The sequence below is a fragment of the Mustela nigripes genome, chromosome 18 (assembly GCF_022355385.1).
Source record: "Mustela nigripes isolate SB6536 chromosome 18, MUSNIG.SB6536, whole genome shotgun sequence".
NCBI classification, from domain to species: domain Eukaryota; kingdom Metazoa; phylum Chordata; class Mammalia; order Carnivora; family Mustelidae; genus Mustela; species Mustela nigripes.
In genome coordinates, this window is record NC_081574.1 from 17,743,930 (window position 1) to 17,758,881 (window position 14,952).

Genomic DNA, 14,952 nt, shown 5'->3' on the forward strand with positions numbered 1-14,952 from the left:
AACGAAGAGAAAGTCTTATCTATGATATTTTAAACACTACATGATTTCCTTAGCTGAGGTCCACCTAACATTTCATTTTTAAAATAATAAAAACTTGTTCCCAGCCAGGCATTAGGGACGCTTTCAAGTGAAGTACATAATCCTCCCAAAATTAAGATCTGAGGTCATCCCCGGTGTTTCTTTTCTTTCTTTCTTTTTGTTTTTTAAGATCTCAATCCAGTGGCTTACTATTTCTCCAGAGTGGAAAAAAGGGAAATCTCCCTGCTAAAAGCCATGGCCCACTAACATGGTCTCCCTATCTCAAAGCTCAGATCTTTCCACAGCAGATGACATACCTCTGACAGACTGATCTTCCTAACTTGATCCATCACTTCCATACTTAAAATCCTCCAAACATCCCCCAAGGCTTTCAGGATAAGACACATGGACTCTTCATGGTATGGCCTCCCTCTGCCTACCATTTTATTTTCAACCACTTTCTTACCAGCCCGTACACAGCAGAGCGATCGGTAGTGTACACCCGAAATGCCTCACTATGCTTTCCTGCCCACTGACCTATCATGATTCAGCCCAAGTTCACTAACTTGAGAAGTCTGACACTAGCCAGCTCTCTATTTCCTCTGCCATCAGATACCCATAATACCCAGATAAAACACTAACTTGTCAGTCTTCCTAACCATATTGTCACCACTGGTTTAGTGTGTCTGTCCTCCTGATTATAAATTGTTGAGTGAGCCAAGGAGATTGACTTGACCACCTCTGTATCCCCAGTACCCTGGCAACTACTGTAGTAGGCACTGAAATACTTGTTGAGTGAATGAGTAAATGAATAAAGGAACCAAATTAATGAACAAAGACCAATTAGAATACAATAAAAAGTCAGAGACTTAAAAGAAAACATTAAACTATGTATCCAGTCAGGTTATAAAGAGATACATTTCCAAACTTCCTCTCCAAATCCATCAAGGTAACACTTGGTTTACTAATGATCTAAATAAATACAACCTTTAGTTTCATCACTACAAGTCCTTAAGAGGAAAGGCTGAGAAAGATTTTACCGGGTATAAAATTTGCTTTTCTACTTTTTTAACAGTATAATCTGAAAAATCTTTACCAAGTAAGGAAAGTACCATATTAATTTGTTTACAATAATAATGATTTTTTAAACTATGAAATAAAATCTAATTTCAGAACTTCTTTCAAACTCTAGAAAAAGGAACATAGAATTAGAACCTGAGTAATTCCAGTTAGGTTGATGCAGAAATCAGAAAGTTGTGTGTTAATCTCTGGTCTCACATACTGCTGGAATGTATCTTCCTACAAGGGAAGAACAAGGAGAACAAGTTAAAGTATTTTCTATGACTTCAGAAACAGGACACAAAATACATGAAACATTAAGCTACAGAAGACTATAATTTCATAGGTGCTCATGGTATAGCCCTTTCTAGAATTTTAACATTTTAGGGATAATTCTCTGGTCCCAAAGCACTTTAATTTTAATTACTTCATAGTTTAAAAAAATTTTAAGAGTGGCACCTGGCTGGCTCAGTCGTTAAGCATCCAACTCTTGGTTTCATCTCAGTTCGTGATTTCACGCGTCATGAGATCCAGCCCCAAGTGGGGCTCTGTTCTCAGAGAAGAGTTTGCTAGAGATTCTCTCCCTCTGCCCCTCTCCCCACTCACATGCGCACACACATTCTCTCTCTCTCAAATAAATAAATCTTCAAAAAATAAAAAAAAATTAAGATGGGGTGCCTGGGTGGCTCAGTTGTTAAGCAACTGACTTGTCATTTCAGCTCAGGTCATGGTCGCATGGGTCGTGGGACTGAGCCCCATATCAGGCTCTACACTGAGCATGGAGCCTGCTGGAGATCCTCTCCTCCTGCCCCTCCCCAACTTGTGTGTGCACATGGGTGCTCTCTCTATCTAAAATAAATATATCTCAAAAAAATTTTTAAGATAAGGCAAGTGTCTAAAAGCAAGTCTTCAAACCAAAGGTTAAATATTTTCTTGAGGAGCAAAATGTTGATAATTTTGCTCATAATATTTGAAATCGTAAAGCTTAATAATGCAACCTCAACTTCAAGTTACAGCTTTTTAAATAATAATAAATTCTTTGAGGACATGCCAATCTTTGGTTATAGAAAATTAGCTCTAGATTACTACTCTCTCATTTTCTCTTGACTACTCCTTATTTTTATATTGATTCTAATAAACTGAATACTGAATAGTCAAAATTAAACATGAGATGGAGTAGTTTAAAGAATGATAATATTATATTTCTGTAGCAACTTTAACCTCTTCGAGAAGCCTTCACGCTTGCCTTCCCATCTTACAACCACGACAACTCTATGAACTCGTAGGCCAGTATTATCACCAAGCTCAGATCTCAAAGTGCGAATTTTCCTCTAACCTAATACTGCCTCCCTAAACTAGAACATGCTAAGTCACTTGTTAAAACTTAATGACAATTTCAAAGCCTAAAGGCAGCAATCATTAATACCAGGTAGATGCAGAGAAAAAGTCAAAGAATATTTTTTGTGACAGAAAATTTAAAAAATTAAGAGAAGTAAATGTTTTATTTCCCAATAATAAATTGTTTCTTCACACAAGTGTATGAAGCCAATGAGTTATAAAGATTATTATTATAAAAGAGCAAAATTAAAGAACAAAGAATGTTTGAACTTCAAAAGTCAGATGCTCTTTATTTACCAAACACGCTGCAGAAGGAAAAATTTTACTTAATTGAATTTCATAGATAAATGGAAGCTTTATCTTTTTAAGTATCAATATTTTTATGATTTTTAATGAAAACCTTTCAAAAAGATGCTGCAACTTCCCTTACCAATACAGGCAGGTAATATTAAACACACTATTAATAAAACTTTAGTCAGTATTTAACCCTTTTATCAGAATGATATAGAGAAGAACTATGCACTTGTGGACCAAATATTTAGCAATAACTTAAGTAAATTACATAGTAAATTAACAGGTGATAAGGGTTATTAAACATTAAAGTAGAACAGGTAAATGGGATCAGAAAAATGGGGGGGCGGGTTCAGCTACACTATTAAATAGGTCATCACCTTTATGCAGAAGGTGAGAACTAAGAAAGGCCTGGAAAGAAGAGAGGGAGGGAAGAACTAGCAGCAAGACCTCTGGAGGAAAGGAATTAGAACTAAAGCCCTGGAAGGTGAGGGGGTAGAACAGGCCTGGCATTTCTGAGAAATAGCAAGCAGGTCAATATGGCATGATCAGAGGTAAGGAGAAGATAGCTCATGTTAAGGGAAATGGCTTTTACTGAGTTAAATGGAAAGCCACTAAAGGTTTTAAGCAGAGAGAGGAAATGATTTTACTTTTTTTAGGATCACTCTAGCCACTATGTTGAGAATTGGCTGTAGGAGGCATGGAAGGAAACTGAGACCAGTTTGAGGGTGAATGCAGTAAATCCAGACAAGAAATTATGGGGGCTCAGACTACAGTCACAGCACTGCAGTTAAGTGGCTGGAGTCTGTCTGTATTCTGAAGGCAGAGCAAACGGGAGTTGCTGTTGGTCTGGACATATGATGGGAGAGAAACAGAAGTCAAGGATGATTCCTCGGTTTTGAACTGAGTAACACTGGAGACAAATCAAGAGAATGAGGTGTACTGATAGTCACTTGCAAAAAATGTTTCAAGGAAAGAGTGGTCTCTTACACCAGGACTTAGGGAGAGATCCAAGATGACACTAATGAGTGATTTTAATGGAGTGATGGGATTGAAGACTGGATCTGAGAGAGAATGAGAGGAAACAGAAGTAGGTACCTTTTTCAAAGAACAAATGAATAGGGTAGCTGGCAGGGAAGTAACATAGAGTGAAAGCTTTTCATGGTGTGAAAAGTAACAGGTCTGTATGTGATGGGAACAATACAGTAGAAAGCAATAAATCATTACTGTCTAAATGAGAGAAAAGAATTGCAAGAGCAATGTCCTTGAGTAAGAAAGAGAAAGTGAAATCTGGTTGAGTTATACAAGATTATTACCTTCACAGCTGTCATTTTTCCTTTTAATTTATTGACTTTAATCTTCTTTGGACAAGAAAATTAAATTAATAGTCTGATTATAACTAAGAGGCTCTGAACAACACTACGAAAAAGATCTATGCATTTTAATACATAAGCCTTTTTATACTTGCTCCCAACGTGGTGGTGCCAACTGGGGAACAGCACAGAAGTAACTTCTGGATGGATGAGATGCTAATACAACATTGCTCAGATTTTACATGGCAAAGAGTAGTATCTGGGGAATTCCTGCTGACTTCCTGAACTAACACTGCAGTGACAGCAAGTACGTAAAGCACATACATTATAGGTCTTGAGGCCAAGGTTTAGGAGTGTCATCGCACCCTAGACTTCTCACTAGAAAGATGGCCAGTTCTAAGTTGAAAGGTGATTTCCGTAATTTGCCATTTTTAGAGATCACAGCATACAGTCATCTATAGCACCGGTTCTCAACCCAGACTGCATGTCAACTAAGAAGTTTAAAAACATGCTGATATGAGGGGTTCCACCACAGGACAACTAAATCAGAACCTCTGGAATGAGGGCCAGGCATTTCCCCCCACTCCCTAGGAGATTCTGACGGCCAGCCAAGAATGTGTTCCAAGCAAACGGGGAAAAAAAACACTATAATTTTAGCTATTAGAAAAGGAGAGAAGTAGCCTCTGAAATTATTTCATTACAGCTTTTCTATCAATCAAGCTGATACAAAGTACACAAGAGCAAACAGCCCACTTTAGAATTCTCATTCTAGCTTTAAAATAGCAAATGAAATGCCTGCTCTACTGAGAACCCCAGGAGAGTTGCTGCTAAGAATAAAACTGAAATACAACAATTCACTTACTATTTCTAAGGTATGGGTATTCAGTAAAACCACAGGAAATTCAATTATTTCATGTATAAATTCAGGTGGGTTGCCCTCTTCACAAGTGGCTTCGAAATCAATGATACAAATGTAGTCGTAGTAGCTGTCAGCACAACTGCCCTCTTTCAACATGAGCTTCTGCTTCTTGTAATAGTTTTTCAGCCTTTTCTTTAGCACATCCTTTACTCCTCTAAGGAAAGAAGAAGAAAATGAACTCTCAGGTGAATTTTACAATCATGAATCTGAAGTCTTATCTGCTGGCACTGTGTGGAACACTGGCAGTTGCAGCACAATTTAGCAAACATTAGGTAAAATAAATGTAAAGAAAGCAAGACTTAAGGCTAAATTAGCAAAGAATTAAAATCAAAAGTAATACAGCATCAGTATTTTCCTTCCCAAGTAACTTTTCATTTTTGTAGTACATAAGAGCTTTCTCCTATTCTAGTATTTCAAACCATAAGCCTTGTTAGCATACACCACCTACAAAGCCGCATTGCCTTATACACCAAGATGATATACACATTGCAAAAACTGAAATTAATGTTGAACTATTCTATGGGCCAAAACACATATTTCAGAATAAGAACATTCAGGTATATGGAACATTTATGTTGTCTCATACCTTTCTTTTGGCTTTTATAGGTTAAACAACTAAGATATTCATATGAATATGAAAGCTCTATGAGCCTAGTATGTAAAGTTGAATGTCTATTAGCTACTTAACTAGGAAAACTCATTTAGAAGATATCCTAGTATAAACCACTTCTAGAAGAACTTTGTCATACCTTGTAGGTTCTTAACTGGAAGTAGGTTTCTTCATGTACCATGAGTAGAATTTAATTCAGGAAATTATAGGTATTTTTAAAATATATGTCTCACAATTGGTGGGTGGAGAAAGGGTTGCTCTAAATAGATAACAATGGTTGGTAATTGCGGTCATGTTCTTCAAACTATATGTACTAAAAATTAAAAGCCATGACCGGTGCTGACTTGTTTCAGTGTTACTTGTTAGCGCCCTTATATTAACAGCTCATATATACAAAATGGCAGTAAAAATAAGCAGATCTAAATTGCAATTAGTACATAGCAACAACTCGGGAATTTTGGTCACATCACTGATTAGTGACTATTAAAAAAAATTTTAAGCTTTTATTTTCCTTTCTAAACTACCAATGAAAAGGAATCCTATTCATGAGAATACTGACAACCAAGTGCTTTAAGGCAAAATGGTTTAATATGTTTATTTGCTTGAGATTTTCTAAATTACCAAAATCTAGGAGGGAAATCCCTTAAGCCCCTTCATATTAAGGTACTGTGAGTGACCTCTGTGTCATGGGGCAGCTCTGGATTCCTTCGTCTTAATTTCTCTTTCTTTCTTGGAGAAGCTGCACTTACTTTAAGGGGTGCCCGCAAACCTAATGGCAACAGGAACAATAACCAGGTGCTCCAGGGAGAGACTTGTCGCCTTTAATACCTCCTTTGCCATCCACATCCAAATAATCACCACTTTTGCCAATTCTAACTCAGAAAAGAATTCAGAATCTGCTTCTCCTGAATTGTCTCTGGTGTGGCTCCCATGAGCTCCCTTCCCTAGACTCTGTCAAATGCTTCTAACGCCACAACCCTCCTTTTCATTCTTTACCCCGCTTTGAGAACTATCCAAAAACGCCACTTTCCTGCTATAATACCCTGAGTGGCTCCCTTGTGCTTATACGTTAAACAGACTTCGGCATATAGTTCCTTCACAATTTGCCTACATCCTATCATTTCTGTATCATCTTCAGATGCTCCCACTCCCCACAGTACATTGAACACTGCAGACAAAACACTGCATGAGCCACTGTCTAATATGTGATACACTTTCTTGTTTTGTAACTTTGGTCATACAACAGCTGATGAAAAAGCAAGATTATTTAGCAGAAAACATACCTACAGAAATTAGTTTTGAGTTCCTTCTGCCTCAATTACCCTCCATTCCTTTTCTGTATGGCCTATCAATTTAATCATCACTCCTGAATTCCTAAGACAGACTCTCTTCTTTATTTGCATGCTGTGCTTGGCCAGACCTCCAACACAGCACTGGTCACACTGTCCTGTGATTGTCTGTGCGTGTTCCCAAAAGACTGTCTGCTTTCCAAAGTGGGGAACGTACATATCCATTTTACTTTTATAACTTTAATGCCCAGTGCAGTGCTTAGAAATCAGTAAATGCTAGTTGAATAAATGTACAAACATATAATTAGATCTCTAACTGCCATGCAAGGTCACAAGTAAGCAAGTGATCTTCACTTCTGGAAACGACAAAAATTTTGCTCAGAAAATTTTCACAAACTATATCTTCATCATAGAGTCAGGGGGAAATGAAGTAAAATCTCTCTTCACAAGTTATATGTAGACAATCTAAAAGGGAAAAAAGTACATGTGTGTTCTTTTGAAAAGTAGTGAAGCTCTATTTCAAAGCAAAGAAGAGGAATCTTGCCTAAAAGAGAAAAAGGATACAGGGGGACCCAGAAACAATAACTTTTATTGCATGCAATAAAAAATAACATTTACTACATGCAGTCAATTTTTTTAATCAATGCCTGACAACTGAATTGTCCATCAAAAATAAGCATGCTTTTCTGGATTCCAAAGCTCATTCTTACCTCATGCCCCAAGTTGAAATAAAGTGATTCAATTTGCAAAAAATTACTAAAAACTGAGTATAGGGGGCATCTGGGTGGCTCAGTGGGTTAAGTCTCTGCCTCAGCTCAGGTCAGTTCTCAGGGTGCTGGGATCGAGCCCCACATTGGGCTCTCTGGTCAGCAGGGAGCCTGTTTCCCCCCTCTCTCTCTCTGCCTTTCTGCCTACTTGTGATATCTCTCTCTCTGTTAAATAAATAAATAAATCTAAAAAAAAAAACTGAGTATGTATACATCTCACTGAACACACACACACACACAGAATTTGCTAAGCTACATTACTTTCTCTTTTAATATACAGTTAAACATAGATATACTATCATTCTGCATACTTTCAGAAACTAAAACAGAAAAAAATATTTCCTGGTAAGTGATTTTTTTTAATTACCTAGTTTCAAAGAAACCCTCTTTATAAAAATAACACAAAATAATACACACACACACACACACATACATCTCCAATCGCATTAATGAGATGTAATTAACCATCAATCAAATGAGTAACTAAAAAGATTTAAAATATATGTAGTAATAAGATAGCTACTCCTACACATTATTGGTAGATTGTCAAAATATTCAGACTTCAACTCAGCAATCTTAGTCTATCACCTAAGAGACTGTCAGAAGTAATCAGAGTTGCACATAAATATACTTTAAGAATAAAAATTACAGCTGTTATCTGAATTGTTAATAATGACGATCTCTTTATGGGAGGATTATAGATGACTGTTAGTTTTTCAGTGTTCTCAAGATTTTCTACAGTGAACATGTACTACTTTTAAATTTTTAAAAAGTTACTTTTAATTACCTGGTTTCAAGCTTGAATTCTGAAAGTTTAGCTCTGAGTTCTTCCTTACTCATTCTATTAATGCATCCATTTGTAATAGCAATCTCTTTGTAAACTGGGTCACTGAAATCACTTGCACTGGAGGTAATGAACATAGACTCTTTTGTTTCTTGGCCATCGAATCTACATCGTTGCTTTTTCTACCAAAAAAAGAAAAAAAAAAAGGTACAGCACATAATTAATACAAACAACTTAAAGATTCAAACTCCTTAGGCCTACTCATGCTACATGTGCAATGAAAAGTACACAGAAAGAAGAAAGACGTGTTTCCAATACAATTTACCCTGCTGTTCTAAGTCAGGAGATATCTTAAAGGAAATGAAGCTAAGTAAAAATAGCACTGGTATTGGGAGCACTTCAAAACAGAGCCCTAGCTGACCATTTACTAGCAGCAAGACCTTGGATAGTTACTTATTAGCCTCTGATCTTCAGTTTCCTTATCCATAAAATAAAGAATAATAATAATAATACTATTCCAAGTGACACTTGGCATTTGGTAATGGTAAACAGCATTTAAACAAGGTTATTATAGGGGTACCTGGGTAGCTCAGTCGGCTAAGCATCTGACTTCAGCTCCCCTGTGTCCTGCTCAGCAGGAGTCTGCTTGTCCCTCTTCCTCTGCCCCTCCCCCCCGTAAGCTCTCTCTCTAATAAAGAAATAAAATCTTTAAAAACTGTTTTAAAATAAACAACGTTATTATAAGGATTAAATGAGATTATATATATCAGCTCCCAACACCATACCCACTGTGCAATTAATGGAAATTTTATTACCGTATCATAGACTATAGAACAGACCTTTTCACAAATGACAATCTACAATTTACAAACAAATTTTTAAATGACCTTTTACAGCATTATGCATGTGTAAGTCAGTGACTTCCTGAGAATTTTTTTAAAAAGATTTTATTTGAGAGAGAGGGAGCATGAATGAGCATGTGTGAGAAGGGTAGGGGCAGAGGGAGAGAGAGAATATCAAGCAAAGTCCTCCACTGAGCACAGAGCTTGATGCAGGGCTTGATTCCACAACCCTAAGATCATGACCTGAGCCAAAATCAAGAGTCTGACACTGAAGAGACTGAACCACACAGGTGCCCCCACAGAAATTTTTAACCTGACTTCATTTCACTAACTTAACAGAAATTGCCCAATATAAAAACAAAATGGGCTAGATAGAAATCTAGCTCAAAACTTCCTAGAACCCAAAGCAAAGGAGGAAATATATTCGGTTTCAAAACACACAATTTCTAAAACTCACATTGTACCAATTATTCAGAAGAACTACAGTTACTGTATCATAAATCCTCCCTCTTTCCTTAAATCAAAATCTTTGTATAAAAAAACATACCTATAATCACTCCACAGGTAGTACCAAATTATTAATATGTTAAGTAACAGAGTTCCATTTATAAGTTAATTATTTTCCAAATGCAATGTCACAAATATTAGGTATATTTCAGAATTTCAAAAAGACTTTGGAACTTACCATTAATCTATTTTAAAATTTGTTAACTTAGTTATAATTTACCACATTGTCCCCACATGAACTTTAATGACAGATTAAGAAGGGATAGCCATGGTCAGGCCAAAGATCCTGACTTAGCACTAATCCTAATGGTCAGGAACTACTTCCCACTCAAAGTTCTCAATTTAGTATAACACACATTTACTAGAAATGCAATGCTTGGTATTATGCTAGATACTCAAGAATTACTTCTATCTCGTCAGAGGAAGATATCAGCAATCCCAATATCCGAATTGTCCATAAACAAGAGTAACTATATTGAAGTTCCTTGTTGACAAATTCTTTAAAAAGCTTTATTACACTGATCTTTGACTAAAGCTGAGGAAATAACTAGCTTTTGATAATATGTTAAATTTATAATACCTAGCTACTTTATCACTAGAATCTAATCAAGATAATTTATCTTGTGTCTTTAAATTTACATTAAATTTTAAACTTCATCTTCAGTCAGGTTAAAATTTAGGTCAACAGCGAGTTAACAGTTTGTCTACCAAAACAGAAGGCTCAGTCAATTTAAGCAAATTTACTCTTTGGCTAAGTCCTCTCTCTCTGATTCGCCTGCTTAATTCTTATCTAAGATTATAGCTACAAAAATTACCTACAAAGAACACTAAGACCTCTTATAAATTTGCTATAAATCATGGTTTCCATAACAGAAGATCTGCTTCCTCTCCCAGATCCAACTCTGGCTCTTTCACCAACTCTGGCTCTTTCAGTGAAGCTCAGGGCATCGGGGTCCAGTTCTCAGTGATCAGTGCCTTCTCCCAAATTTAAGCTCTACACTAATGGTTTCCAAAGGTGCTGAAGTCAATCCACTAAGGAGCAGAAAGAAAATATTAAAAATCTCATCTGTATTATTAATCTACTAAAATGCATAATTAGTTTACTAAATAATAGACTGATACTAAATAATGCATGGATTGATATACTAAGTAATACATAGATTGATAATACATAGATTGATACTAAATAATATATAGATTGATACTCCCCAATGTTTATGTCCACCTGAAACACTTCACATAAAGTCCTGGACATACAATGAGGAAAGGGTGGACAGATTCCATAGTATGGGGAGGAATATTCACTTTCGGTGTTGTGGCATTCTGCAATTTTCCTGTATTCAAGTAAATGGCTGTATAATTTATATTATCCCAAATAAGAAGATATTTACATTATGGAAAATGATTATAAAAATCTTTTATACCAAAAAGAGGCTTACTATCTTGTCTTAAGTACTTAAAAATGTTTTTCGACTTCAAGTGACATATTTTCATTTAAAGGCAGGTATTCCAAAATTGCTGTCATTTTCTGTGATGAGAAAGGGATTAATAGTTTGAAATTCAGAAGATTCCTTTTAACAAACACAACTTGTTATTTCAACATGAAATAAAATATGTTTTAATAACAAGATAAAAAGAAACTTTTCTCTGTGGCAAGAACATTTTTAAAATAGTTATTTGGGGAATGTTTTCATTATTTTATTGCCCAAAACTGCATTACCCACAAAACAAACAAAAAAACTTCTGCAACTACACACACAAAAAAAGACCTTAGAAGTATAATTTAACTTGATTAAAATTCTTCCAAAAGAAGAGTTCTGATGAAATTGGAACCTACTTGCTTAAAAATATAAAAAATGCAACCACTATTAGTTTACAAAAACAATGGATATTAGGGATAATGAAAATGTACTTAGCTGAGTTCCAACAAAATGCTCTGAGATTGAAAAAAAAAACTGTATCACCATTTATTAATGGTATCCAACAATAGGTTTTCAACAAATAGGAGTCACTAAAACCAATTTGGAAGATAGATCTAAGTTTTAAGTCGCTATATCTCAAAGTTTTAAGACTTTCAAATATAATGAAGTACAGTCAATATTTCTAAAGCAACTTACATGATGAAGATCTCAGATTGAAGAGGGAGGTGGGTGGAAAAGTGTTTCTTTAGAGAGAAGGGGCCTGGAAGGTCTCTTTGAAAGTAGTATCTTAAAGAGAATGCAGTAACTATGCAAAGATCCCAAAGAAGCGCATGCAGGGCAATGGGAAAATACAAAGATCCTTAATGAAAAAGACCATCCACCATAAAAAAACAAACAAACAAACAAACAAACAATGAAGCCAAGAGCTCTGGGAGCAAAAGGGAAGAACTGTGTGAGATGAATTCAGCACTGGCGGCCGGAGCCAGGTCTTGCAGGACAGCAAACTGAAAACTTAGGAAGGGAAGAAACCCAGTCAGATTTATGTTATTAAGATCATTCTAGCCGCTATATGAAGACCTTAACCAGATCCAAGAGCGAGAACAAGGACACCTCCTGCAAGTACCCATTCTAGGAAGTGCTCAAAATACATTCCTGAAATGAAATAACCAATTTTAGTATTATTTACAATCTGCAGCGCTGGTCAAACAATAACTTATTATCTCTGTCCAATAGGACGAATAAATAAGTTTGAAGGCCGTCTTCACAATTTTGCTCTGTCACTAAGATCTACCAATGATCTGTCAAAATCATTATGGAAAATAAGTCACACGATAGGTCGATATGAAATTGTAGCAAATGGGCAAAATCTCCAACTAACAGGGACAACCACCTTCCGTGAAGTCTGGGAGGCCAAGGGCTTCAGGTCTTAAGAAATGACATACCTAGAGCACAGGGTGCGCTTTTTAAAATCATAACCTATCAATTACCTCTAAGGGCTGGAGAGAATGACCACAGCGACAGCGCGCACAGAATATCAGAGCAGAATTCCCAGCAGAACTTATAAAAAAAAAAAAAAAAAAAAAAAAAAAAAAAAAAAAACCAGTTCACACACTTCTCTTCTTGACTATTTCCTCACATCCCGAGGGTAATGCCGGCGAGAGGGGGCTCAGTGACAACCATGGTACCGGAGGCGGGGACAGGGAAAGCTGCCGGGGCTGGGGTGGAAGGGCACGCAGGCTGAGGTTGCTGCGGGACACCCTCGAAGACAGGGACGCGGGCATATGGAAGGGCCGGACACCGACTGCCGGGCGCGGGCGGACTCACCTCGGGATTCGGATGCCGCGGCTCCTCCCCACACTCCGACCGGGGCGACTCCAGCCGCGCGGGAGCCACGGCCTCGCTGCTAGGCTGTTTGCTCCGCTCATGCTCCATGCCGGCTGTCACGTAAAAAGAGAGGGGCTGGAGCCCGGCACTCGCTCACTCACTCTCACTCGGCCAAGCCCGAAAGCCTCGCCTTTCTCCGTTGAAAAATTACCGGGCTCGCGTTCCCGCGGCGGCGGCCACACAAACTCGAGCGGACACCTCCCACTTCCGGGAGCGTGTGGCGTCCATACGCCGCGCAGGCGCAGTGAGCAGGCGCGCGGGGAACGCTCGCGCGTCGGCCGACGCGGGAGGGAGGAAGAAAGTGAGGGAGGCGCGCGCGGGACAGTATGGGTGTTGGTGGCGCGGCGCGGCGAGGCGAGCCCGCGGGTGTCTTTGGCCATTTCGCCAGAGCCTAGACTGGTCACTGGAAGATCCCGCCGGAGTACACGATCTCATCGCCGTATTTCCTAAGGACAAAAACGAGGCGTGCCGTGGAGAGAGGTGAACTTTAACCGTGGCAAAAAAAAACATCTCGACAACAATTTTACATTTTCCGTGAGGAGTTTAAGAGGTCCGCACCTGGCAAAAGAAGATGGGACTGGACTTAGTAAAAAAAAAAAAAAAAAAAAAAAAAAAAAAAAAACATATATTTGAGCAAAATATATTAAAACAGCTGTTCTCAGACATTGGGCTATAGGAAGTTCTGGACTGCTGGACCTGAGAGAAAAGCAAACAAGATGAACCTTATATGGCTTTCTGCCCAAAGGCAATTTCCAGTTAGGTGTCCGGAAGGGGAACTCCGAAAAAACCTTGGATTTCCCTAGGAAGACAGACAGAAGCCTTAACTGAGTTGAAAAGACAAGGACCGGAGTTGAGGGAATTGGGGGAGGCCAAGCTGGTTGGAGTGTATGAGGCAGAGCTCATGGAGAAAGAGCTTCAGAATCTAGCGAGGAATACCCTGGAATCTTCAGCTGACTAAGAATCCGCGGGTAGGTCATGTGCCACTCCGCAAGGCCCAGAAAGCGCAGTTAGGAGGAGCAGTCAGCCCAGCAATTCTCAAAGCTCACCCAGCACTAGGACTCGTTTGAGTGCCCCGCAGCCAGAGTGAAGAAACTGTTGAAAACGTGTGTAGAGACCCCAGAAGTGTCGTGCCTTCGTTGTGAGGTAAACTAGCCTTAGACCCTGGGGTCTGGAGGAAAAGCTGTTGTAGACCCTTCAAGCCCCCAAAGGATCAAACTGCTCAGTAACTCACCCGACTGCCTACCAGAGCAGAGGCTAATTCTGAGAGACTACAACAAAACTCAGGACTCAACAACATTACGTTGAAAATATCAGGCATCCACCAGTTAAAAGTTAGTAGACATCCCAAATAAGGAGGAAGATAAATCGAAATAAATCAGACAATAGAAACATACCCAGAAATGACACAAATGGTGGCACTGACAAAGACTTTAACCATCTATTATAAATGCACCCAATATGCTCAAAGATTTAAAGGGGGAAATGATGGGAGAAGAAAGAATTGTTGTTGTTGTTGTTTTTAAAGCAAATAGAATTTCTGGAGATGAAAATGATAATGTCTGAAATTTTTAAAAAATCTCTAGAGAGGGTGGGTAGCACATTTAGCACTGTGAAAAAAAAAGAAGAAGAAGAAAAAGTGATGAAGATCTGCAGGAGAAGCAATCCAAAATGACACACAGAGAAAATAAAATGGAAAAAAATTAACAGAGCCTCTGTGACCTATGGGACAATATTAAAAAAATAATAATTTTTCAAAGAGGATTTCAACTGCCTCCCTTTTGTCCTCAAACTTTCTAAGTAAGTTCTTGCCAGCTTACCTCCTAACTCAAGCAGAAAACCCTGAGGGCAAAGTATTCTCTGGTGGGAACTGAAAGTACCCCCTCAAGCAGGACTGCCTGGAGCCAGCAAGA

At 38.1% G+C, this 14,952-nt stretch overlaps 1 protein-coding gene across 4 annotated transcripts in view; it reads right to left on the reverse strand.

Moving 5' to 3' along the window:
- ERI1 (exoribonuclease 1) overlaps positions 1-13,252 on the reverse strand; it is a 119,878-nt gene extending 106,626 nt beyond the window's left edge. For all 4 annotated transcript variants that reach the window (XR_009401066.1, XM_059384106.1, XM_059384105.1 and 1 more), the window contains exons 1-4: positions 12,983-13,252; positions 8,392-8,570; positions 4,882-5,092; positions 1,234-1,317 (exon numbers count right to left, since the gene is read on the reverse strand). Coding sequence is in view for 3 of the 4 variants with exons in the window: in XM_059384106.1 (XP_059240089.1) it covers positions 1,234-1,317; positions 4,882-5,092; positions 8,392-8,570; positions 12,983-13,090 (582 nt within the window). In the remaining variant the exon portion in view is untranslated. The remainder of the gene's footprint in view (positions 1-1,233; positions 1,318-4,881; positions 5,093-8,391; positions 8,571-12,982) is intronic.
- Positions 13,253-14,952: the final 1,700 nt, after the last annotated feature.